The sequence below is a fragment of the Cebidichthys violaceus genome, unplaced genomic scaffold (assembly GCF_023349555.1).
Source record: "Cebidichthys violaceus isolate CVI_PGR_0920_01 unplaced genomic scaffold, fCebVio1.0.p SCAF_19, whole genome shotgun sequence".
NCBI classification, from domain to species: Eukaryota; Metazoa; Chordata; class Actinopteri; order Perciformes; family Stichaeidae; genus Cebidichthys; species Cebidichthys violaceus.
In genome coordinates, this window is record NW_027176361.1 from 4,610,666 (window position 1) to 4,638,085 (window position 27,420).

The window sequence follows — 27,420 nt, forward strand, 5'->3', positions numbered from 1 at the left end:
TGTACATTTCATCCATGCTTGCCTTGCATATGTTAGCCATTTGTGTTATTTACTGTGTGTGTGTGTGTGTGTGTGTGTGTGTGTGCGCGTGTGTGCGCTGATTACCCCACTGTCCACTGCTTGTCGGGGACCACTTTGTGACCGTTGCCGTGGGCGACCAGATGGCTAATTGAGCACTCTGTCATGTCACATCCCTTCGCTGGGGACTGAGCCAATCAGCGCGGGCCAGACTTCTCAACCGCCGCCCCCACAGACATCACAGTCCCATCTTAACAGAGTCCAGCTTTAGGGGCCCAGAGGGACTGTTTAGAAGGCTCACAGAGAGAGAGAGAGAGAGAGAGAGCCTTGTTACAACTGATGCAGCATCAAGCCACTGGCTTATTTACATTCTCTCAACCTGAGTGGTTGGAAAATAGTGTGTGTGTGTGTGTGTGTGTGTGTGTGTGCGTGTTGGATTCACTTCCCTGCAGTTTGCTGATTAAATTCTGTCAGATTCCATGTATTGATGATGCTGCTGTTGGCGGACACATTGTTGGTTGGTAGATTCAAAGCCAGATTACAGATGTTGCTCCCTAGTGTCACCCAGGCTTTATGTCACCCTGCTCCTGATTGGCTCTACATCCTTGGCGGCAGTGAATACAAATGCCTCCATCATGCCAGATGTGGTGCTGGTGTTGATTTGATTGCTACTAGCCAGACTGATCATGAGTGATAGTGTATTTGTTGGGTGTTTTTTTTATTTTTTTATTCCCTTACGGTGTATCCCTTACGGTCTTCATTACTCATAAACATGTTGGGGAAATAAATTATATTTCTATATGAAATCCCTCTTTTCTTGAGATGTGAAAACGTAAACTGCATATTTCCGATGACTCGTCTAGAGCTGGTATCCAATCAAATGTGATGTGTGCTGACGAGCTAACCCCGCCAAAGTAAAGAGAGAGAGCTTTTGATATAAAAATACTCAACTCAAAGTAACATGATCATTTAATCAAAAATAAATCCACTGTGAAAAAAAGGATTGGAAACATGACCCACAACGGCCTCAGCCATAGTTACATGATAGAAAATATGGAATAACCTAAATTACACATTTGTCATCTCACTGTATATTGTCTCGTGTTCCACTCACAGGTTGTATACATTTACTTAAGATTTGAACTTTTGGTGGGCTTTACTTTCATGTGAAAAAACAAACATGTGACATATGACATTTATTTCATTTTTCAGAATAATATGTTAATTCTTTCCTAATATTTACTGTAATTCAAAGGTCATTACTGTGCGTATGGACACGGTTAATTAGTTCTTCAGAGTAAGCTGTCTTGTTGAATTAACTGATTTGTTTTTCCTCTGTGGAAGGATACGCGGCCTTGAGACGAGGTGGTGTCAGTAAAGGGTGGAAATGTCGCTTCAATTAAAAGTGGTTTCAATTATAGTTCTTTTACCTTCGCTTGATGAGAGAGCTGGAGGTAGCGAAGATAAAAATCTGTGAGATATTGCCAAGGCTCCGGCAGAAAATTGAACCCCAGAATTGAAGCTAATTGAATTTGAGAACGATAAGGTTGAATGTGGGGAGCTCTTAAAGCCAGCAAGAAAGGAGAAGATGAGGGAGTTTAGCTGAAAGAGGAGAAAAAAAATTAGCGAGGAAGGCTTCTAATTTAAACGGACAAAGATGAAGACGGGACTCAACATAGAAACTCATTTTTTTTTTTGTACAGATACAGTACATGGAGGTATGTGTCTTGAAATGTGACCGCTTAACCCTTCAGAATTATCTGAAATGATCCAAATGACAAAAATATGATTTTCATTGGACGCTATCCTCTGATTCACTTGGGGTCAAATACGGCAAAAGTTGTGCAAAATCAGAACTTGAATGTTACCGCTGCAGGTGGAGGTGAATTGGTAACACAGAAGTGTAATCAAAGCATCGGAGTGGCGCACAGCCACCATGACATTAATTGGGGAAAACCATTTCCCAGCTCATCTACTGTATCTCTCCCCCCCCCCCCCCTCACTGTAGATTTCCCCAGACTCGAGCAGTGGTCGGAGAGCGCTTCCCTGTCCGACGTCTCCCTCTTCATGGATGGCTTCCTCTACATCTCCACCGGGCCGGCCAAGACGACGCCGGACCGCCGCGGGAGAGATGGTGAGCACAGATGCAGGTTTTTTTTTTTTTTTGTGAGGCCAATCAATCCGTCAATCCTTCTGTAAGCAATTTAAACTGCTTGTTTGTCAAGAGATCTACTCCAGTTAAGCGCTGAGCGATCAATCAGTGTCAGTCTGTCAGTTGTCAAACCGCCAATCGTTTAATCCTTACACCAAACAGTCCGGTCTAAACGATCAATGAATCTGTCTTTCAAATGCGTTCTGCATCGGCCCTCTGGGAATACGCGTCAGATGGAAAGATCTTCTCAAGACGACCCAGCACCGAATGTAAGTAGCTACAAGGTAAATTAAGGCCAGGGTTAAAAAAATTAAGATATAAATACATTTAAGAATTCAGTTCAAGTCCTCTTGAAATCCACCCGAGAGACGTTACCCCCCAAATCTCCTTGTCCTGTCTTCCAAAGCAGTTTAAAACTTTTAATCAGGCTCCATCTCACACTGCTCAGCTGCTGCTGCACCTCTCCTGCTCCGCAGTGGTCCCACTTCTCCAAACAGCTGGAGCGTTTCTCGGGCCCACGGGTAATTAGGAGAAGGAGCCGGCTCTGGATGCTGCCCCTCGGGAAGGGGGTTATTGGGAAGGTGGACGAGTGGGATGGAGGATGGGGGGGGGGTTCCGGGTGGGACTTGACAGCTTGCAGCTACCTACCGCTCGGACGAGCGGAGTCTCCTTCGTCTTGGGCAAGACATCCATCTCCATTTCCGTCAAGCCGCACACACGCTCTGCTCTCATTGGTGGTCGTACATGCTGACTAATGAACAGGCCTGAGGTCTGGGAAATTGCCCCTTAAGAGGAGATGGGTGGGGGGGGGGACATTCTCACCAGTGTCTATTGAAATTCTCATTATATGTAGAGGTGAGATTCACTTCCATTGCATTTGTTGAAGGATAATTCACATGTCTTGCAATTTGGGTCCTAATTTCGTAATAGTTGGCCATCAATTTATGTTGGTTATGATAATATTGCACTCGCCAAAGAAATTGCTTGGACCCGGGAAACATGGCAACATTGCTGAGTCTAATTGGTCGGATATTCAGACAGGTTTCAAATGAGCCTGTTGTATATATGAATGCCAGATTATCTTGACCACTTAAAATAATATTTCATTATATTTGCTCAAACTGTGACTATATTGTGAAAACGACCGCCTGAATCGAGCGTTTTTCTTTCCTGGGTGATTCCTCATGTTAAAGTACTTACAGAAAAATAACACTATTGACTGTATTCATAAAAAAAAAAAAAAAAAGCATTGGCATGACAACATTAGAGCGAGGCTTCGCTCGAGATGGACCAGGACTCCAGATGCATATTTATGTCGAGGTCTATTTTAGTCACCGTTGTGCATTTTGTACCACTTACAGACGCAGCGCCATTCCAAAGTCGTACCCTTCTGATGACTGCCTGTAATATTTCGGACGATAAACACCCCGTTATGTCATCTATTATGAAGAGCCGTACAAGTTTGGCTTTTGTGCTTTAATGGGGCTTTAACTGCAGATGCAGCTGTTAAAAAATTCAGAGGGGTTGGGTTTAAAAAACTCGATGCGTTTCAGCTTCTTCAATCATGAGGGAGCACTGTCAGGACTTTGCGACCATGGCGGGACGAGGTCTTTTTTTTTTTTGTTACCGTACTCCACGATGCCTTTTTCGCTTCCTGGCTAATGGTGAGATGGTCTATAGATACACCCAAGTTCTTAATAATTCATAGTTTGTAGTCAGGGCTTAATAAAAGCACTCTACCACAGCATCCTAAACTTTTTGTCTGGAGACAACTCCAAAAGAGGCTTTCATGCCTCCACTGATGGGAGCTAAATTGAGAGAACGACATGAATTAATTTGGCAAGCAATTCTGGTAATGGCCTTGACGGAGGTTCGCATTGGGGGATCATTGTGCCAGTCCACCGTAATGAAATAAAATACTGCGCTACTTAGCGTTTGGCAAAACACCGTGTTCAGTCTAGATGCCGCTGGGACTGTAGGTTAGGATTAGAAAAACAATATTCCTTCTTGTTATATTCGTGCTGAAATCTAGGTGGAACTGGTTTAGTCTCCAGCGTGGAGCCGCTTTATTAGCTCTTCAGTTGAGCTCCGCTCCATATTAGGGTTTTACGCAGTTGATTCCAGCGTAAATGAAGTCATGCTACTTCCACATTAAGGAGTGTGTACATGCTTTGTGTGCATCCGTGTGTGTGTGTGTGTGTGTGTGTGTGTGTGTGTGTGTGTGTGTGTGTGTGTGTGTCTGGCCACTGGTGAGAGTCTTGGGAGGCGAGAGAGCGACGCGAGGCAGTTACTATCTGAAATGGTGAGTGGCAGCAGGGAAAGGCCAGCTCCTAATTTCTGATTAGTTTTGTCTTCTCCTCATCAGCTGCTGCTGCTCTGTTTTTTTTTTTTTTTTTTTTCCCTGCCTGTACCAGTAACTCAACCGCTGCCGGAGAGAGAAGAGGGAGTAGGTGGTGTGGAGAGTCGAGAGAAACGTGGAATGATGTTCACGGTTTTATTGAGCACACAAATCTGAGCACATATGAACATTCAATTACCCGCATCTACAAAGCTGGAGTCAAGTTTTTGATAATAAACCAAATATTGTTTATGGTTTCTGCTCAAAATTAGCTGTCAAAGGATGTTTAATGATTGGAATTCATAAGCAGTCACATTTATGGGATTCTATTTTTTTTTTTTTTTTTTTTATGAGTACACGGAAGCTGTTTAAACAATTAGTCTTAATTTAATATGCTTTTGGAGTGCTCGTATTACTGTGCCTCTGCTTGCCTCAATGAGTCAGTTGTGCAGTTTTTCTTTTTTTTAAGGCCAAAAATACATGGCAGATCGTGTTTTTTTTCTTTTTTTCTTTATCTTATGCCATATCTGTCCATTCCACCCTGTAATGAAGTGGGCTGTAATTCTGGCACAGACAGATCGTTCAGATCCCTTCAGTTTCTCGATTTCCATTTCCAGCTCCCCTGACAAGCTGTCCAGCAGATGTCTTCATCACAGATATTTTAGTCCGATGGCGAGATAGGCAGAAGATTGGCGGGAAAGGGAGGAGAGGTGGGAGAGCGAGCGAAAGGGGGCACAGCCTGCTTCTTCTTTTTTTTCGATGCATACTGAAATGGGTGTCTGTGCTGTGTCGATAAAAAAAGTTTCGGGGGGACATTGGGCAAATCTTGAGCAGTGCAGTTGGAGACACAATCCGAGTCTTAACTTTTGAGTAAATATGTAATTTTCTAACTTGGGCCGCTCAGCCGATGACTAATAGGACTGTTAAATTGCCATATTGACGACTTGATGAGTTTAATCAACCTGTTCATCTTGCATACTTGGAGCGTTTAGCGAATTTGACAAATTACCAAAGTGAGAGAGGACAAAAAAAAAAAAAAAAGCAGAGAAAGAGATTCCACATTTCTTCTGGAAAAAAAAAAGAAGACGCTATGCAGGGAGCACTCTTGGCGTACGAGCTAATTGGCCCAATTTAGCTGGTGCAGGCACATTCCACGGTTGGCTTCCGCTAGCGTTGTCTCTGGCGGCTGGTTGCGGACTCCTGCGGAGAACGGCTGGGCCGCGGGGCCATTGCTGTGTGTGTGTGTGTGTGTGTGTGTGTGTGTGTGTGTGTGTGTGTGTGTGTGTGTGTGTGTGTGTGTGTGTGTGTGTGTGTGTGTGTGTGTGTGGAACAGCTGGCAATGGACGCAGCTGCCTGATTGTAAATCAAGCACTATTGTGTCCCGTCCCCCCCCCCCCCCATGTTTTTTTGCACGGCTGCTTGTGTGGAAGCTTGTGGTATCCCGCCCGCGAAGGAAATTCTGCACCACAAACAAAGGAGGAAGAAGGATGCATGTGATTCGCCGATGTGGTTTTTTTGTTTTGTTGATGGAGCCAGCTTCCTGGTGGAATATCTTGAAGGGATCCAAAGGCATTCATTCCTGCGTGAGGAAGTAACTTCTGCAAAAAAACACCAAAATAGCAGTTCCATTCAATTGAGTAAAACTCACTGCAGCTATTCCACATTTGCACTGAAGTCATTATTGTGCTGCAATAACAGCCACACCACCATACGTGTCTCTATCTTTGGGCATATCTGGTTTGAGGTATTGTTTCCCTTTCAGGCCTCCATGAAAATGTCTTTGTCCTGTCGCCACAGCGTCTTCTGTCCTCCCATCAGTCTACCAAATCCTTCATGTTCATTCACTGTTCAAACCCAGAAGAGATAAGTGTGTCTGGAATTCTCTCTCTGCACCTTTCTGGCCCTCCTTTTAATGCCTCTTCTTCGGTCTCCTCATTCTGATGTGGGCATCTGTTCTTTCGGGTGTGCTGGCCAATATTAGGACAACTCCTCAGAAGCTGGTGAGCCCAGGGACCCGGGGTCCTGTAGCAATTTGCTTTACTGGATTCACGATGGGATTTTTAATGTCTTTTCTCCTTGGAGTTGAGAGAAAATTAAAAATGTGTTTTTTTTTTCTTTCTCTACTACAGTGTAGAGTCCGACATTTCAAGGAGACAGGAAGTGAATGCCAACGTGTGCCAACATGAAAATTAAATCTATTAATAATTCTGATGTTCTAGGACAATCGAGACAAAGCCTTCCGTGACCCCTGATCGCTCCATGTTTTAAATCCTGTTTTAATTTAATAGTTTTTTTCGAGTTAAAGGTAAAGTTATGAGCAGCAATATGTTTTTAGTGATGATGGTCATCTTGGGTCCCCTCACATTTTAGTCAACCCTAGACAATAGCTATTTGCCGCTATTGATGTCGCGTTAACAGAAATGTAGTACCAGATACCAATACCAGAGAAAATCCTCGTTTCTTAAAACCTTATTTGATATATAGTTAATGTAGAAAAACAAAGCAATAAGTACTTTGCGCTTGTGTTAAGAAGTTATGCAAAATGCAGAGCTAATCAATAACAGTTTTCCAGCAACTTATGATAGCAATTGACTTCATTCTGGAAATTTAGTGTAAAATTATTGTCTGAGTTTTTCAGGCGGTACAAATGAAACTACTCGGTTAGTTATGGAAGCAAAATGAATGGCAAATATATCACAAAATAAAAACTAAACTGTATCATAGTGGGAAATGATGGACATGACATTTTCTGGAAATCCATTTGGAGCGGAAGTGAAGTTACGATCTCTTTCGTCACCAAGACAACAGTCCGTCCTGTCAGATAGATGGGATTGGTAATGACTTTAAATACCAGAGTGTGTGTGTGTGTGTGTGTGTGTGTGTGTGTGTGTGTGTGTGTGTGTGTGTGTGTGTGTGTGTGTGTGTGTCTCTCTCTCTCCCTCTCACACACTCACATGCAAAACCTGCTACCTGCACGGATGATTTAAGATAAAGATTATGATTATTCAGCTGCTGGAATCATTTTTTTTTTTCTTTCTCAGCGAAGTGGGGTCAGAAGAAAAGTATTTTTTTTTTTTAAATGCCACAGTAAGCGACGAGATATTAGTCGTTTTGCAGATTCAACGCCGTCTGATGTTTGTGTCCAGATTGTTTTTCGGTGACAGAAAAGACAAAAGGAAAAGTCAGTAAGAGCCATACAGCGAGGCAGTGCAAGGGTGAAAGGGAGCGAAAGTGACATCCTCGTTTCCTATGCTTATCACATCCTTTTTCTTTTAACAGACAGTTGTAGACACTTCCTTTTTTACTATATCTGTTCCTTCAGAAACATCACACACAGTTGGCAGAGGAATGTGCAATTAGCATATTCATGAGATGAATACAGTGGAAACTTTGGAGTCACAAGCGACAGGGGGTGCGAGGGGAGGGGGGGGGCTGTTTGTGTGTGTGTGTGCGTGTGTGTGTGTGTGTGTGTGTGAGTTTGTTTGTTGCGGAACACAAAAGCAGATGGCACGGTGACTTTGTAAAAATCCAAAATTAGGTATGTTTTCATGAACTTCATGCTCATTGGCTATGTAAATCATGAAAGACGATGTGTTCTCCATCTTTCCCATTGAGATCACGCTTATTGATAGAAATCTGCTCGGCGCTCAGGGCCTCTTTAAAGCTGGGTTCACACTCGCCGTACTGAAACCCGGCGCGAGATACACGCCACCGGTAATGACGTCATCGCTGCTCGCCAGTCCAGTGTAAGTTCACCTTCACAACTTTTGACACCAGACGCTCGCTCAGCGTTCTGAGCTTTTCAGACATTAATGTCACAAATCTTCCCCTAATAAAGGCACTATGAACCCGTCTGAGGATTTGACAAAGACGGCCGTCTACATTTGGAAATTCAACCTCCGTCTCTTTATAGCGCTTCTAATACTTGACTTCTTTATCTACAGGGCTTGTATGAAGGCAAATAAGCAGTCCATGAATGTGAGGTACCAGTTTACGGTTCCTCCTCAGCGTCGGGGAGGTTGGTTTCGGGCTTTATGCCGCCCTCTGAAGAGCGTCGAGCATGTGCTCGTGGCTCGTGTGTCATCTGCGGGAGGCTCGTGCCACAACTCAAAGAGCAAATAAAGACAAAGCTCGACTCTTTTAATGCTGTGTGTCTTCAGTAAGCTTGACTTAGTTGTCCTCAGAAGAAAGGACCGCCTCCTCCTCTCCGATTCATCATAAAGTTAAAGCTCTGTTCTTCAACAGTGAGATGTTTGCACTCCTCTCTCCATGCCATTACCTCTTTTCTTGCATTATTGATGTTCTTTTTTTTTTTTCTTCTTCTCTTGGATGTTGATTCTGGAAGGGATGTTTGCTCGAAACGCTGGCCTTCAGGTGGTGTGATCTTTTTTTTTTTTTTTTTTTTTTTACGTCTGCTCGGTTTGGCGACGGATTCAAAAACAACAACTTTGTTTTTGAGTTAACTGCTCTCTTGAAACAAAAGTGGAGGCTTATGACGCTGTCACATCTCCATTCATCTATCGGAGTGTGAAAGCCGAATGCGCGGCGTCTTATCTCCGGACTTGTAAACGGTTTCTCGGCAGTGCTGTCTGAGCTCGCAGAGAGTCATTAGCGTCGTTAAATGGGGTTGGAGTGGTGCTAATTGTTCACAAACCAATCACTAACATTGCAGGCACTAATTCATTTCTTTTTCTGACTCTACAAACAATAGCCGATGTGTCACATTGTTATCGGTATGCAAATCATAGGCTCTACAGTAGTAATCCAATAGAGGCCAGACATATTGGAGGATTCTGGGTACATAAGGATCGAAGCCAGACATTTACTGAAGTTAGCATCAGAGCAGTGACCCAATGTTGCAACGTTTTTAAGGAAACTTAACATGACCGTACGTTGTGCGTCTTACATGTGTCTGTATGTTTTTGTGTGCGTTTCAGACATGGCCCATCGTTGGTGTACTTTAGAGGGCGGCTTCCTGAGTTACTATGAGAGCGAGCGCAGCCCGTCGGCCCTCGGCAGGGTGGACGTCTCTGAGGTGGTCAGCCTGGCCGTCAGCAACACGGAGACGATGACCGGAGCTGGGTATGAGCACACACCAACACACTGTGGGGCGGGTCACTGCTGTCGAGAAAAAACCTTCCTCAAAAAACCAATAATCCACTGTGAACGCTTTAGGCAAGATCAGGAAAAACTTCTGGATTTTAAGCAGTAGTATTTGCTTCAACTAAACTTGAATTGATTAAATGGTTTAATATAGAATTCCACAGTTGATGTGCTTGTTAGTGTTAATATTAACATATAACCTTTAATATTGATGTAAATTCTGTGCAGCAAGTGATAATTTACACATGGTTAACAGTTGTTCAGGCGAGCTATAGCTTCCTTTACACTAAGAATGTGTTCTCACACACACACACACACACACACACACACACACACACACACACACACACACACACAGGCATCAACCAGTCAAACCCATTTGAAATACCATTAAATCATAATTCATATTTGATTGTTCAACCTGCTTTGAGGTCTTTTAAAATGTTTTATTGAGGAAAAAAAACAACCGTTTACTTGGCTATATTACAGTTTACTGCACATGTAATACACATCTCAACATAAACACATCTACACAGTTTCTTCCCGTTGTCACACGTCTCATTAGCATAATCTAAACTTGAGTATTATTCAATTTAAGAGACCCTATCACGGGCTTTATGAGCGCTATATTTCCTGTTTACTCCGGCGGAGACGCAGGCGAAACGTCGGCGCTTTAACTGCCCTCCCTCCGTTCACTTTACCGCGCCGCATATCGCTTCTCAGATTATGATTCAGTTAAAAAGTTTCTCCGACGGCAAACTTTCCTTTATGTCTTCTGGAAGTGTTACAAACGCACCAAAGGAGGAACAGATGTCTCGATCCTTTCCCTGCTCACCCTCTCCCCGCTCCCATTGGGTTACACTCTGTGCTCGTGTGTGTGTGTGTGTGTGTGTGTGTGTGTGTGTGTGTGTGTGTGTGTGTGTGTGTGTGTGTGTGTGTGTGTGTGTGTGTGTGTGTGTGTGTGTGTGTGTGCGCGCTTCAGTTCCCCTGCGAGGAGCCTGATAATGGCTTATGATTGAAGCCTAAGCCAGGTCCTTAATGACAGCAGCAGATGTTATGAAGAGGAAACAATGCTTTTATTTGTGCGTTTTTATTTATACAGCCATTAGAAACACAGCTGCCCAGCTACAACTGTGACCTTTCCAATAAGCTGGACACATGCACACAGTCGTGACAGGTTACAATGATGCTACGTTGTGTGCACAAACGGCGTTTTTAGCTTCACGCATACATCCACAGTTACAGGTCATGGTCTCCCCCCCCCCCCCCCCCTCAGAAAGGCTATTATTTCTCCCTCGCTAACACTCGTAATGCCTGTGCGTTTCACTAGATTAAACTCCGCCGCTCTCTCCCTCTCCCTTTGGCAACTTCCAGCGTTCCCAGCATGCCTGCCGCGCGGAGCGAGCGGGGACGCCTCACCTCTTGACTGTCTGCCGCTTATGAATATTAACGTATGCAGATGACACACTCCCACCAGCAGCCTATCGCCGCGCTACAGGAAGCCGTAGGTGTCGCTTTCCATTAAGCGCAGCGTTTGGGTAATTTCACCGTGGCAGAGGACACCGTGAATTATGGCTCGGCCCCGACACATGCGTCTGCTGAAGTTGTATGAATATTACAAACCCACTTCTGAGGAATTAATGCAAACGGGGTATGTTCGCTGGTGATAAGTTGAGTTTTTTCTTTTTTTTGACTCATCCGCTCTGTTTCTACAAGAATATTTGTAAGTTAATTCTGACCTTCAAATTCAAATGGAAGCGAACTTCTATTTCGTCTGTTTGGCTTCTTTTTCTTTTTTTGCACCTTTTCACTCTTTTCTCATTGTCTTCTTTTCTCACACACTAACAAAAAGAAAGAAAAAAAATAGCAGACTTTTTAAAAGACTGTTAGAAGGGCTTAGGTGCTAACTTTGTCAGCGAGATGGGATAGATATACGAGGGCTGGGGAATTAAGAGTTTCTCAGAGCGCAGGAAAGCCTTCAGGAGGAAATAAAATGCTCCAGAAATACGTATACATACATCTCTGCTTGTTCAAACCACTCGTGAATCTTGTGCAGCAGATTCCTCCACAAGGGGAAGTACATGTACGCTCTGTCAAACTTCACTCAACCCAAGGAGGTACTTTTTGGGATAGCACACTCAAATTAGATCTTCCCTACCATTGACCTACCATCAGCACTGCTCTTATCCATTATGATACTGAAAGTCTGACTACAGGTGGAGTTGATATACAATAAGGCCGATATTCACGCCTAAAGACTTTTCCACAGCTGAACAGTAAGTTATGTTTGATTTCATGTGCTGATCCCTATTTTACCGGCCCTGTTTTCAGGTGCATCGCTTATGATCTGCCTTTTAGTTCAGAAACAGATCAATTGTATATCCATGATCTTTGTGGCTCCAGCTACACTGATGTCCTATTGGGATATGCGCTGAATTGTGTACAAGTTTCACTGCTGTGGCAGTCTGTCTTTGCTCCGTCTTCCTCTGTGAGGTGTCTCGCTTGTGTCTCTTTTGTTGTTTGTCACTGAGCATGGGCGACCACACTAGTTTCTTCCTCTTGGGAAGTTAACGAATTTTTAAAATTCATAAAATGCAGAAATAGAATCGGAAACCAGGTGTGCTTTCTTATGACGGAGCATGTGAGTGCGAATGGACACAAAAAAAAAAATACAGTACAAGAATGCGTCCTGTGCGAGGACAGTATGTTGTCTCTTATCAAAGTTCTCGTGTCGCTCAGTTTGTTCATGCATGTTATTGTTTCAACATCTTCCTCTCTCTCTCTCTCTCTCCCCGCCCCCCTCCCTCCCTCTGGGACACTCGTAATGCAGCGTTCATCTCTCATCCCTCCGTCTTCTCCTCCCGTCTTTACGACATCATTTGCCCAGCACGCCGGCGTACCCCCACTGCCAGCCAGTCCCTCTCCCTCCCTCTGGGACTTCCTCTAACAAGCGCCAGCACACCTGCCGGTGAAGACGAGGGGGGGGATGGGAGGGAGAGGGGGTGTCACGTGAGGCCATGCAAACAACCCGTGTCTCGCTTGCTCCCCTGACACATGTAAGAAAGGGAGAGAATCGGCGCCGCCGTGACCCCGCGTGACACGCCACCTTAAACGCCCACCGCTGTCGCATTCAGAGCCTCCCTCGCTGTAGCGCACCAAACGGAAACGAGGCCGCCGCTTGGCAGCGTTGTTGAAGCCATTAAGATAGTGATACTCTGACCTCTGTACCTTCACACACACACACACACACACACACAGAGAGAGAGAGAGAGAGAGAGAGAGAGAGAGAGAGAGAGAGAGAGAGAGAGAGAGAGGAGGTGAAGTGAAGGCAGAGACAACAGGAGGACCAACAAAGATTAATAGCTGCCTTTTTGCCTCCGACTGCAGCGGTTTTGCCTCCGTGTGCGAGTGGATGAATGAGTGTATGCATGCTCCTTTTTTATTTTAGAATGATTACATAGTTGGTGTGTATGTAACCTTCATCGCTGACACACATTGTACAAAAGCACGTTCATGACAGATTCAAGGCAACATGTGGATATCCAAAATAAAATTCACAATAGCATGCTCTCAGCACTGTATATTAATAAAAAAAAAAGGGAATATCGCTTCACAGAAATTCACAGAAATTCGAAAAAATGTAATGAAATTTGTCAAGATATCAGCACAGTGTGGAGGTCTATATTGCACATATGCTAATTTTTACATATTTGGGTGCTTGCTTCCCTGCGTTTGTGAGGACGAGTTCCACTCCGGATGTCTAATGGTGAGCTGCGTGTCTCTGGCAGGGCCGTGTTTACCGTCGAGCTGTACCTGCAGACGGAGCGAGTCCTGATTGTCGGGGCTGAAACACAGGAAACACAGCATGACTGGATCCAGGCGCTAACAAAGGTGACACACTTTGCATGCAACACACACACACACACACACACACACACACACACACACACACACACACACACACACACACACACAGAGAGACACAAACGCACTTATTTCCATTTCCTCCTTTTTAAGTTTGTTTTTCACTTACGGTTACAAGGAAGAAACTGTGTGTTTGTGCCGCAGAAGTGCAGCACATCCATACTTTTCTTTCCTTCACTCTGCTGCTTTACAAAACATGCCACGTTGTCCTCAGTGAGCCCCGTGCTGCCTGAGCTTCTTTCAGTAAGACAAGAGGTCTGACTATCTCCCCCCCACATGCTGCCAAGATCTTGCAATAATACCCTTCATAAATATGTCCCCTATCCCCGTTTTTTTTATTTCTTTAATCCCAGGCAACCCAGTCATAGACAGTGGGAGGTATAGCCGCGTTAGTCCATATGTCTCTCCATCTGCACCATAGGCCTTCCACACCTCCGTATTTCAGTTTGAATCGCGCAACGACGGCCAGACGGAGTCGAGTCGAAAGCGAAACGTACGAGCAAAGGTTTATCCTCACCGAAAGAAGGCTGCACCTGTTCTGTGTTTGTGTTCGCTGTTTGTTTTTTTTAGGTTAACGCTCCACAGTTTTCACACTTTTTAAAAGTGAAGGTTCCTTAATTCTCAAGCTCGCTGTCTCTTCTCGTTGACTCGCAGTGCTTCGTCCCGGCTAAAGTCGAGGGACTGGTGCAGAAAGACGTCGAGCTGATCGGCAGACTGCACTACAAAGAGGGCCATGACCTGTACCACTGGAGGGTGGGCTGGTTCATGCTGGAATGCTCCGCCCTGCACTTCAGCTCAGGGGAAGAGGAGGGAGAGGAGGAAGTCCTCCAACTCAAACAGCTACACGAGCTCAGTAAGCATACTGCATTATTCTTTGTCTCGCTCTCACTGTGTTTTTCAGTCCTTCTACTAATACGTGAGAACAGTTAAGTTACCTTCTAATCTGAAAGCTTCTTCCATTCTGGACTCTATTCCCTCAAAGGTCAGCACAGTCAGGTTTGCTTTACAAAGGGACAATTGAAAAAAAAAACATTCAAACAGACTAGTCCTGCTGGGAACATTTCTCCAAGATACAATTATTCTAAGGATACTATGGTCCTCATCCTTGAAGTCTTTCTCTTCCCACATTCGTGTAACTTGTCCAAGTATAACCCTTCAGGATCATTCGGGTTGGCGAAGCCGTCAGACACACGCGTAGGTAAGAGCTAACTAACTCTAAAACGAATCACCCTGAATGAAGACACCTGTTAGCTTAGCAACACTAAGGCTACAAAATAACTATAAAGCAAAGATTGCCTACAAACCGATATCTCCCCATTACTGGCAAACCCATGTCATGTAAGGGACAGTCAGTGGAGGGAAGCTGCCAGTCACCGGGGGAAGGCTCAAAAAGTTCTCATAGACTTTGGCAGATTGATCGATTGCGATGTGCGACCAGAAGGTGGGGAGAATCGATGGATCTCTTTAATCCATTTTATAGCTCGACGTGGATCAAATCGCGCAAAGTGCCGCCCCGTCTTCCCACCTTGGGCGGGATAAAGAACTGCAGCAGTGCTCATTTGTAGTCCCGGCTTTCTCAAACCATATTTGTCACAGCCAAGGAGCCGCTGGCGCCAGAGGGGACTATGTTTTGTAGGGGGGTGGGGGTGGGGTGGGGGGGTGGTGGTGGTGGTAGGTTCTGGAGCATTGAAAGGATCCCTTTAGGAATCACAGTCTGTGACATGGGATTAACTGTTATTTTCTCTGCAGTGACACCACCACATGAAAGGTGCTCCTGTGAAGCATGTGAGGCATTTAATAAAAAAAACAACATTTTTTCAATTAAAATCACTACATGTTTCCTACATGCAGCTCTTCAAACTGCATCAGGAGGATTTGCGAGTGTGATGCAGCCTGTTATTTTGACTTCAGGCTGGCAGAGTTATGATCGTACTAAAGGGTTTTCATACTGGAGGAAAGTAAGAGCTCTAATCTTTGGCTTTCATTCATTTTTTCCTTAATTGCCTTGTCTGTAATTTATTCTGTTTGTCTCCCTATGACTAAGACAATTATTACCGTCTTTAGCGTATTCTTCCAATTATTTCATTGGTCTCCATCAACTGTTATGAAGCACTTTATAACTTTGTGTTTCAAAAGTAAAAATATAAATACATTCACAAGTAAATAAACAAAAAGGAATCCTATCCCCAAAGAACAGGAGTGCGCTAGCGCTCCAAACGGCCTCTAGGGGGCTCAGCTGTGTGCTTGAGAGACGATTGATCTTTTTTTTTGTGATGTCCCCGTGTCAAGATGTCTGCTGCACAAATAACTCGAACCAAAGTCAAAATAAGTGGAGGAAATGACATATACAGTTGGATCATCATTAATCTGTCACAGTGCACAAATCGGCTTTCTCACCCTGGACCTTCTGAAATGAACGGTTTTCAAGCGAGATAAGACCATTAACTTTGAGCTCATTCAGTGCAATTTTCTCAGTGGATTTATCTTAAGGCAGTGGCTAAATAGAAGGGGGGGGGGAAAAACACAGTTAATTCATTGCTCTCCTCAATCATCTAAAAATTAAGATAGGCATCAGCACAAGACTGCAGTCCAGCATATTTAGTAGCCAGATGTCAGTGTGTCCCCACTGAAGTTAATTTTAGGGTATAATTAGATTTTTTTTAAAAAGATTATAAAGATTTAAAGCAATCACGGCTAACATGGCCGGTGCCGTTAGTGATGATTCATGTCCGTTTGGAAGATAACTTGAATCAGAGTAATTGCTAATAACCGATTCTGATCAGACCAATATTTCTCTACTTATTGTTGATTACACATACTATCAATAACCTGAATGAGTGTTCCAACTCCTTTCAAGTTACAGAGCCACTACCCTGTTTTGATTGTTTAGAATTTTTCACATGAATTGATAGATTGCAGCTACAGTAGCATTATGAAGTGAACATAACGTAGTTGACATCATTTTTGTTTACAAGAAAACTCGACAGGACAAAATGCTCCTACTACTTACATATATGTAATATTTAGTGTATGGTATAGTTTATGCTGTTTGTAGGAATTTGCATAAAGCAACCGGCCAATATTATCTTATTATAGGTGTGTCACTGAGAAAGTTGGACCAATTTTTCTTTGTCGCGATTCTGTAAATTGAAGGGATCCTTTTCAGAAATATTTGTTTTGGTTTCCATATATGTAAAGAAAAAAAAGAAAAAAACCTATAATAGCCAATATCATATCAGTTACAGTATCAACCTCAAACTTCCATTACTGGCTGAGCTTTGCTATCACGGCGAAAATCAGTGGATCCCTCAACTGCTTCCCATCCGAGAACATCCAGAGGAACCCCTGCTGGTAAACAAACCCAGCTCTCAACAAGCCTTATTATATTATGAGGTTATCATAAAATAAACAACATAATGCTCTCACTGAAAATGTGCACCAGCCCTCTAAATCACCCTGATTTCTTTAAGAGGGGGAAAAAAAAAACACCATGGAAATGTCTTATGGGACGCCCAGCACACATTATGGAGAGAACAAGGCTGCAGACTTAGTTCCTTATCACACCAACATATTCGGTAATAAAAAATTCCCACTGAGCTGTAAGATGGATAAAAGAGGATTGCTGTGTTTGTTCACAAAGCGATGACAAGTGTTTTGCATTTACCTGATAACACTGTTAATAAACCTCTCTTAAGTCAATACAAATCTCTGAAGTTCTCGGCTTTCTTCTCTTGTTGTTTGGATCAGAATGAAATACTGTGCCCTTGAAAATCTGCCAAAGAAAACAAAAAGCAAATTATTTGTTGAGAGAGACTTTGGGGATTAATTGCTTTTGCTGTTTCACTCAACATGCAAAGGGCTTTTTAGCTAAAACAACACCGTTACATGTAATATCTTTTTTGCCAATCCTCTTTTATTCAATTAAACCGTTGCCTGTCAGGGCTGATAATTGATCCGTGTGTTTACTACGCAGTTTGGTGGAGAAAACGAAACTAGTTGTAGATGAGATGTGATGAAAATATTAATTTATGATCTACAGTACAAAGAAAATATTGTTCATAGAAAGGCTGTATTTTTTTCGGTTTGCTACTTCCAGTAATTCAAATTTGAGTTTGGTAAATGTGGAGGTCGACCTCAGATAAAGGGTTATGAGGTTTACCTGAATCAAGCAATCCTAGGATGAAAAGAATAGTTTAACAAGGATTTGGTTCTTACTGAGAGCACCACTCTCATGTCTGTGTGGTAAGTTTAAAGCTAATGCTAGCAGCCCCTTACTGTAGCTTGAATCAAAATGTGTCATTTGTCATTTTGTAGAATCACAGGTAAACAGCTGGCTGGGCTCTGTCCAAAGGTAAAACAAAGAAGCTCTAGAGCTAATTAATTAACACATTATATCTTCTTTGTTTTGTTTTCTACTAAGCTAGCTAGTTGTTTGGCGGTAGCTTCAAAAGTAGCTAGCTAGTTGTTTGGCGGTAGCTTCAAAAGTCTTTACTTGGTAAGAAAGTGAATAAGCGTATTTCCAAAATTGTTAAACTCTTCCTTTAAATTTTCCATAAATAACCCTCGGAGAAGAGCAAGAGATGTCTTTGGGCACCGTTACATCATTTTGCCATATCTAGTAATTGCTTATGGTTCAGGTAGCAGGTTAGCGAGCTGTCAATCTCCAAAAGTCAACTGTTTATTTGGGTAAAGTCCAGCTTGTTCTCTTTTTTTTTTTTTGTTAGTTTCTTTGATATGTATCCATTATTTGAGCACAACCATTGGGAACTTCAGTAAGATGAAAGTGCCAGATGTTGTTGTCTGGAGATTTGTGACTCGACTGCGGAGCCTCATATCTTTGTTTTGTACACTTTTCAGTTGTGTGTGTGTGTGTGTGTGTGTGTGTGTGTGTGTGATTGTTGCCATGATCCAAGCAGCTGCTTGAACCCACAGAAGAGATTACGGCGGAGCTTTGGAGTCCCTCTGCTCGGTTTTTCCTGTATCCTTGCACTGTTGTTTTAAAAAGAGTGATTGTACTGATGAAGAATGGCGGCAACTCCGTCTTTTTTTTTTTTTTTTTTTCCCTTTTTGCTTTTGGTGTGTTAAATACTTTCCCTCGGTCCAATCTCGTTTGGTTGCAATCGACACTTTGCATTTATGCCCCACTTCCCCTCTCTTGCTGAAACCACCTTTTAGTGAGTCTGTGACACAAAAACTAGACCCATGTTTCCCATTACAACAAGGAAATGCTGTTAACTCCAATCGGATGCATTTGCCCCTCCACCGCTGTACCGCTCCTTCACTTTATTTCCGCTATACGTCTGCACATTTGAAAAGACTAGTCGGGTATGTCTGAACATATTGTGCAGGTTATTATTTTTGCAGGGATTGACTTAAAGAGTAAATGAATACTGAGACCTTTTCAGTGACAGGAAATGAATGCGTTTTTGAGTTTAATGGCGAAAGCTTCTAAGCGCTTGTGCTTTATACAGAGATTGAACAACTGCAAATGTCAGACTTAAACACATTACTTTGTATTAGCGCTTTTCTCTCGTATATGAATCTACACCGTTTTGGAGGCTATACTTTTCTAAACAACTTGTTTCTCTCCCCCCCCCCCCCCACACACAGCTGTCTCCATGCATACAGAGGGTGAGGACAAGATCCAAGTCCTGCTGATGGTGGAGGGAGGAAGGTATGTCGGTTTGCTAATTGGCAAACGAATTTGCGCTACAACAACATGGTGCATTATGCAACGCTGTAAGCTTTGATTTCGCCTTTTGTCTTGTTAGTCCGAACGCACATTACCTACTGTAACCGTCCGCGGTAATCAACATCTCGCCACGCCGGCTGCTTCGGTCACGGAGACGGTGGGATGGCACGTGACGCCAGCCAACAGTTCCAGTCTCCCTTTCAGAATAATCCAACTAGACTTTGCACTCCGTTAATTGCTCTTCGTTTGTGTGCTTTTGATGAAACCTCATGGGAAGTGGTTGTTGTTGATAATGTGTGTTCTGCAGAAGCACTGTGGGATTCCTTTTTTTTTTTTTTTTGGTTGTGTATTTAATGACTGAGCAAAGCTCTTTCAAATGTAGGAATAAATATGAAACAGGATGTTGTTACTGGAAATTCTGTCATGACGCACAACCTCATTAATACTTCTTTTCTGTGTTTGATAGAACCGTTTACATCCACGGCTTCACCAAGATGGACTTTGCGCTATGGCACTCTGCCATCACACTGGCTGCCGGCACAGATGGCAAGGCGCTCAGCGACCAGCAGCTGACTAAAAACGGGGTCCCTATTATAGTCGAGAGTTGCATTGCTTTTGTCACCCAGTATGGTGAGTTACCTTATTCTTACGGGGCGAGGAAAAACTTTCAAAAAACTGCTGCAGTAGCTGATTTAGTTTGCCGTTTCACGATAACAATTTCCTGCTTTTCTATTGTCTTGCACAATGTTGTGACATTATTCCATCTCTCCTTTCGCCATATTCTTTTTGAAATGTAGAACATGTAGGCCATCTTTTTCCGCTGCACTTCACAAAATCTATATATCATAGCGCCTGTTGCTTTATCAGCGCATGATAAATGCAAAAGACTACTTGTACAGTAGCATTATAAGTGGTATGACATATAATGAGTGATTGGCATAAAAGTCGACACTGACCGGAACTGTGATGCGGTACAGCAGGCTAATATACCTCGCAGTGACAATTTTATTCCTCCTGCAAATTCAATTTAAATGTGCTTCTGTACCGTTATTAAATCCCACAACGAAACAATCATAATGTTGTTTATTGGCTTATGATTTTTTTTTTTTTTTTACTTAAAATATATGCACTGCCATTTGCTGTTGCAGACACAACACATCAGAAAGTGACTATTAAAACAAAATATGGAGAGATGATAAATTAATGAGCGGAATGATTTCTAGAAGCAGTCAATATACGTATGTAATTGTCCATCTATTTTCCCTTGTTTTTAATATGTAACCAGGTTTGTGCCAGGAGGGGCTCTACCAGAGGCCAGGGGACCCTGGTCGGGTGGCCCTGCTCCTGGAGGAGTTCACGCGGGACGCCCGTAACGTAAAGCTGAGGGAGAAGGAGCACCAGCTGGAGGACGTGACGGACACCCTGAAGAGCTTCCTATCCCAAGCAGAGGATGCACTGCTGACCAAGGAGCTGTATCCTTACTGGGTGTCAGCTCTGGGTATGTGAGGCGTCTGGTTTGAGTCCTCACAGATGAAGGAAACAGATTTTTTTTTAAATTTGCTTCAATAACTGAACTAAAAGTGCAGAATGACCTCGATTTCCTTTACGTGTCGATGCTCATGTTTTAGTTTATAGGGTGTTATTTTGGGCCTTTTTTTAAAGTAGCTCTCATCCGTGCGGTTTTGCAGACGAGGAGGACGAGAGGCAGAGAGTAAAGAAGTACTCCACTTTCATCGAGAGTTTGCCAAAGATAAACAGGTCAACCCTTGATGCTGTGCTCCAACATCTGTACAGGTATACGCACACACACACACACACACACGCACGCTTCAAACTGCAGACGCATTTAAAGCTTTGTACTCGTGAGGCTACTTCATAAAGTTTATTCCCCTGAAGGTGAAATCCATGTGGTCAACTTCAAAAACAGGACATGAGGAGCCAAAACCTTGTAGTTCAGAGTTAAATATTGTACTTTTACTCCACCACATGTATCTAACGGCTATATGTACTGCTTACTTTTTCAGATTAATAGTAATTGATACGTCATCATATCATATAATATGTCGGTCACAGGGGGCATTTCACTGCAGAAGCAGTCCTTTTACTTTAATACTTTAAAGTTCCCATGAAATCAAAATAGACGTTTAAGTTGTTTTTATGTCACTTATGTACTGCGATGGATGTCAGCTGTGCGCCAGTATGCGGCCCGGCGGTGACATGAAAGTCGTTTTACTAGGTATTCTTAATTGCATTTTCGAGTTTGCCAAAATATGAATGTACGGTAACACACATTCAGCCACTGTAAATGTTAATAAATATCAGCTAATATCAAGTCCCTCTGTAGGGTTGTTATACATTGTGTGACGTGAACAAGGTCCCATGACTAATATTACCTTGAATGTGATACAGTAGGTAGCCAGCCTGAGACACGGCCGTGGACAGATTAGATAATTAGACATGAAGAGGAAGCATAGCTACTTTTGCCAAATTATGCATTATGACTCATTAGAATAGCGCCAAATTGTTGAAGTGTTCTTGTCTATATCATGTCTTTAATGGCTGATGGAACAGGCGTAGCTCCAGAGATGCCGACCTGCGTCACAGATGTTACAAGTGTGGAGGCTCAGAGGTCTCTGCACTCTTGAGCAGCCCAAGGGTTGCTATTTAGCACCTGCTGATTAGCCTGTTGTCCCTTCTGCTCTGTTAATGACCCGCTTCACCCTCTGTTGTGTGTTTCTCTTCTGACCAATCAAGTGGGATACTTTCTGGTCCGATCTCCGATTTTAATCAGGGGTTCTGTGTGTGCGGAGTGAATATGTTGGCATGTCCTTCAAATTACCAGCTGAAAAGGAAAACACTCCTCCTTTAAGGTTGAAACTAATGAATCAATGTAATATCGTTTGTCTCATTTGTTTATACTATTTGGCATATGACAGATATTTGTCATTATCAATAACTCAGGCAATTAGCAAACACACAGTTGAGAGGCAGAAGTAGTGCTATTTTTTGCAGAACAAGGCTTTTTTTTTTTTCATAAGGAAAAACATATATTTCAAATTTGTTCAGAAAGTCGTTAACTTACAATTTTGATGAATTATCAATCGTTTCACTTTTGGATATTGTGAACAGTCAGCAGTCAGCTTTACAGGTATGTATAGAACCTTCTAGTAATACATTTCATAATGCAATTGTGTACAATCCAGCGTCAGCACTAAACTCCAGGTGCAGAGCCGAACAGGCGAAAGCCAGCATCACAACTCGGCTCCCTGTCCTGCAGCCTCCCCCCCCCCCCCCCCCCCCCCCCCGCCCCCCACCTCAGACCTGTTTTCCACCTCTCGTCGCATTTCCACACAAAGGCCTCTGCTGTCCCGATGTCTCATTCACTAATGCTCACAATCACACGTTGCTCCCTCAGAAACCTGCAGTGGTTAATCGTGATTTAGCTGCATTATGTTAATGATGTGGATTGTTTGGAGAAGACTTAATTGGCCTTTTGCTGAATTTGGACTGAGGCCCAACATTTCACTAAACTCTCTCTCTGTGTTTGTGTGTGTGTGTGTGTGTGTGTGTGTGTCAGAGTGAAGGCATGACAGATTGAGAGAGTTATTGAGCAACTGGTAGGAGCTGTTTAAGTTGATCTGTGTGTGTGTGTGTGTGTGTGTGTGTGTGTGTGTGTGTGTGTGTGTGTGTGTGTGTGTGTGTGTGTGTGTGTGTGTGTGTGTGTGTGTGTGTGTGTGTGTGTGCAGGTTCCTTTGGGTTCTTCTAACCCTGTTTCTTTCTGTGATTCAGGATTCAGCAGTGTTCCAACCTCAATCACATGCCCGGCGTAAAACTGGCCTCCGTCTTCTCCTGCTGCTTGTTCCAGACTCAGGGACAAACCCCGCAGGAAATTAGAGTCGTCCACGACCTCATCAGCAACTACATCACACTCTTCAGTGTGAGTGAAAAACGTTTCATTTATTCATTTATTGCCGTTTGATAGTGTTGATGCTGGCGAGGACCGGATTGGGAGACGGTGAGGAGGGTGACAAAAGGGCTGAGCTGAGCACGGTCACATGATACGGGTCTCTAAGTTAGATCACACCTGATTTACATTACATTAACATTCATAACATAAGTACATATATTATCATAGATAGAGAAACATGAGAGGCGAAATGAGACCAGACATATGTCTTGGTGATTGATTTATGTGAGGAGTTTTTATTGCAGTGAAGTCTATAATATGATGAAAGAAAAAGAGAGATAGAAACATCAGATATCCAACCCTTTGACTGAGAAATCTGACTGTTTTGGTTTGAATTTTTGCTGTAATATTAAAATAATTTTAGCTGTTCCTTAATGTGATGAACTTTATGAATGATAATTCTATTGAGAATCAGTTTTTATTGATAATGCCATCCTTAAAAACAGACAAACTGGGACATGAGATTTTAAAATGTTCTACTAAATTGGAAAAATGTGTCCCCATATATAATATGTTTAAATAAGAAAGTATTCGGATTAACTCAAAGTAAGTCATATTTCAACAAAGTGTCATGTGTGTAAGACCAAAAGCTCTATTAAAGCTTTAAAAAAAAGAAGCTAAGATTCAACAGAATGGGTTAATTCCCACAATGCAACTCGATAGTTTCTAACGTTAGACCCACAAAAACATCGTGGCTGGATAAAGTTCTTTATTTTTGGTTCTTTCTATATAATGTGAAAAAATAGACCTGTATACACGATATGCACTGAACCATCCAAAATGAAAGCTACATCCTATAAACTACTTAGTTTTTAATCCTATAAACTGAGACATTTCTGCTTGTAACAACTGTAAGAACGGTGCAGTAGAATGTGGTTGTGCTGCTAGATTTATTTTTTATTATGACTCTCCCATCAGTGACAAGTGAGTTTTTTTTTTTGAAAGGCATTCATACATAAACATATTGCATATCTTAACAAAGCTGCACACATGACTTTATTTGCAACCTCTTACTTCAACCATCTGGGAGCAGAACTGTTGTTGCCAAAGCTCCACAATTGGCTTGACTTTGCTGACGTGTGGATGGGCGGGGGTGTGGGATCAGTGTTACCCTTGGAGAGCTTGCCTGGCTTACGGGATACGCGGCACAGAGCGACTGCTAATGCCCAACAGAACGCCTGGATCCCTCTTGTTCCGACGTTAAAGGAGGGAGCGTTCACTCCAAATCGGTTCGGGACGCCGTCATTCGCATGACAAATAGCCATTAAGCTCAACCAATCATGCGCTCAATAGCAGTGAATGCACGCGGCGTGACTTAAAACGAGGGGGAGACATCTTGCTAATTAAAGCGCCAGTTCTGTGCTGGATGTCGTCGACGGCGCCCATTATCAGGCCTAAACACACACGATGAGTTTGTGAGTTTTCTTTTTTTTTTTCTCGTTTTTTTTATTTTTTATTATTCACCCGCAATCTCCTCTGCCATTCATAGAACTCCAACAAAGCAAATTGTTCTCTGAAAATGATAATGGTGTTTAAAAAAAAAAAAAAGAAAAAAAAAAAAAAAAGTTGGATTAGAAAAATATCATTTCCCACACAGAGCTTTTTGAAAGAAAAGAGTATTCTCTTGGTGCTGAGCTGTGTCAAAAAAAAAACCTCCCAGCCAACTTCCTTTTTTAAATTAGTTTTAGAAGTGTTTGCTGAACAACCCGTGTCTGCAGTTTGCGTATGATGACTTTTTATTGGTCTTATTATCGCATTTAAAGGCTCAAATTAATGCCACCTTTGAATCCAATTGGGTTTGAGTTGATGTGTCTGCGTGTGTCCGACAGGTCAACGAAAGCCGCGTGCAACAGATGAAGAGGGAGAACAGTTTCATCACCCGCTGGAACGAGAAGAAGGACGCCGCGGTAAGTCGAGCCGCGCAACCCAAATGGAAAGCACCAATGGGTGCTCCGTTTTGTTCTTGTGTGTGTGTGTGTGTGTGTGTGTGTGTGTTTGTGTATTGATTTCCCTGCATGCTTCAGGGTCTCTCAAATAAGGGATTCATTTGAACAAGTTTCATGTTTCTCTCGCAAGAAATGAAGGGAAGGGGGGGGGGGGGGGGGGGGGTGAGGGAGGCAGGAGCAGACGGGTGAGGGGGTGGGGGGGGAAAGGGCTTTGTTCCTGTTAACCTTTACAGGTACTTTCTGCCTGGATGCCTCAGCCGAGAAAAACATTTGGTTCAGATAACTGGGGAAAAAAAAAATAAATTAATCACACACCGCTGCCGTTGTTGAAATCTGAAATAAGTTGTTTATGCCTGCCCCCCCCCCCCACCTTCTCTCCACCTTGCCCGCATGCTTCCAGAACATGCCTGCTGCTGTGGGTCAGGAGGGTCACTCGGTGGAAAGCCTGCACTATTACAAAGCTGTCGAAGGTGAAAATTGGGACATTTCGGTTATGGACACGAATTTGAGGAAAATACAAAAAGTGACTGGTTTTATCATTAAGAACAATCATTTAGTGTAATTGCAAGTCAGCATGGAGAAAATGTCTCTGTTGAGATAATGGACAAGCTTATTTTAGGGATGATTTAACATGTTAGCGAAGGGAAACTGCTTAAAGTCATTAAAATGTTACATTCATCATCTCCTTTTTACTGAGGACTTATTTGTTTTGTTATATTTCCATAGTTTGGGCTAACATTTATATCAGTTATGATAACCTTTCACTCACTGGCTTCATGCCGAAGCGCTCGACTTTGCCACGATGTCTGCAGAGCTGCTGTCTAACTGAAGAAGTATAAGTAAGAATGTAATTTCCCACGCACAGATTTTTAAAGGCTGCACTTATGTATGCATGTTTATTTATAGTGGTATGTGGCTCAGGTTTATGTAAGCTATCATGTCAAAAAAAATTCTATTTTTCTAAACGTCTATTTCTATCCAATAGACGTTTGGAGTGTAGCTTTTTAGGCCTGGGTTGTTAGAAATAGAGCAAACACACATTTTCTTTTCAACATTCAGCATATTTTTATTAACAGCCAATCAACATTCACCCTGTAGCGTCTCTTGGAGATGAATTACTTGACACAATCAGGAAATCAGAGCTGTTTCCTCTGTAAATGGAGCCACTTTCATCACTGTGCAAAATTAGGCGACTGACGTCTGGTTTGGAGATTTTAAATTGAGACAATAAGTCTACGGCTGTTCTAGCTGCCTGGGGAGGCTGCGCTCGGGAACATCGGGACTTTCAGTCAAATAGGGAAGAAAATACAGTCGGGAAATAGCGAAAAAATGCTGCAGTACTTGCATTCAGCTTGTCTCGGAGGGCTCAGTCGGGCCCTGCAGGGGAAGGCTCTGACCTTCGCTCGTTTCCTTTTAAAGGTAGAGAATGACAAGGAGGCAAGTGGATAGTATGGCTTGACTGAGGGAGTAAGTAAATCAGTGATATAAAGAGGTGCAAGGCGATGTCATGCCTTTTAAGTAAGAAGTGGCACTTAAATCAATACTTGCATTTACAGCCAGGGTTAGTGCAGCGATAGTTTGACTAAAGATTATAAATGCTTTTATTGCTAGTAGTACATTGCTGTTTTTCTCACTGAGAAATCTCACCATCCTTTTAACACTTCTTTTGTTCGCTGTGCAGTATTTTTCACTTAACAATCGCTGTTTTGCTGGTCTTCCTTCTATTGCGTGACAAAGAATGGAAGGAGTGAAAATGTACTTAGCAAACCAAGATGGTGCGATATCTGTGCGTGGCATTTTCCCGATGACAGATTGGGTTTGAATGACTGTAATTCCTGTCATTTTAGGGCCACGGAAATCAGAAATGGCTTCCTCCCTCTCATCGTGTGAAAGTTCTCAAGCCAGTAATGAACCTCGGTTCACCTGTACATTGAAATGACAACGGAAAAGTAACTGTAATTTCCAGATAGCCAAAGGAAAAGACACCTGTTGGTGCTCACGTGGTCGTTCATTTTCTAAAGATGGATGCCAGAAATCTGCAAAGTTTGACTCTGTCTCTCGTATTTTCAAGCTAGATTTTCACTCTCTGTGAACTTCTCTGGTTTTACACCAAAGTAAATCAGTTTTCAATTGGATGCAGAGAGGATTACAGCTCCAACACACAGAGAAAGGTGCCATCATTTGTACTGATAAGAGCAATGTTACTGGGAATGTGACCTCCTTAATGTCAGCCAAAGAGGCCACTTTAACGTCTTCCATTTAATTTCACATATAGGTTTT

At 42.8% G+C, this 27,420-nt stretch overlaps 1 protein-coding gene across 3 annotated transcripts in view; it reads left to right on the forward strand.

The window, feature by feature from the left end:
- The window catches only part of arap2 (ArfGAP with RhoGAP domain, ankyrin repeat and PH domain 2), a 102,212-nt gene that overhangs the window by 59,078 nt on the left and 15,714 nt on the right, over positions 1–27,420 (forward strand). For all 3 annotated transcript variants that reach the window (XM_068713346.1, XM_068713345.1, XM_068713344.1), the window contains 10 exons: positions 2,027–2,152; positions 9,446–9,590; positions 13,400–13,502; positions 14,190–14,388; positions 19,146–19,209; positions 19,694–19,857; positions 20,513–20,725; positions 20,916–21,021; positions 23,017–23,164; positions 25,024–25,101. In XM_068713346.1, the coding sequence (XP_068569447.1) occupies positions 2,027–2,152; positions 9,446–9,590; positions 13,400–13,502; positions 14,190–14,388; positions 19,146–19,209; positions 19,694–19,857; positions 20,513–20,725; positions 20,916–21,021; positions 23,017–23,164; positions 25,024–25,101 (1,346 nt within the window). The remainder of the gene's footprint in view (positions 1–2,026; positions 2,153–9,445; positions 9,591–13,399; positions 13,503–14,189; positions 14,389–19,145; positions 19,210–19,693; positions 19,858–20,512; positions 20,726–20,915; positions 21,022–23,016; positions 23,165–25,023; positions 25,102–27,420) is intronic.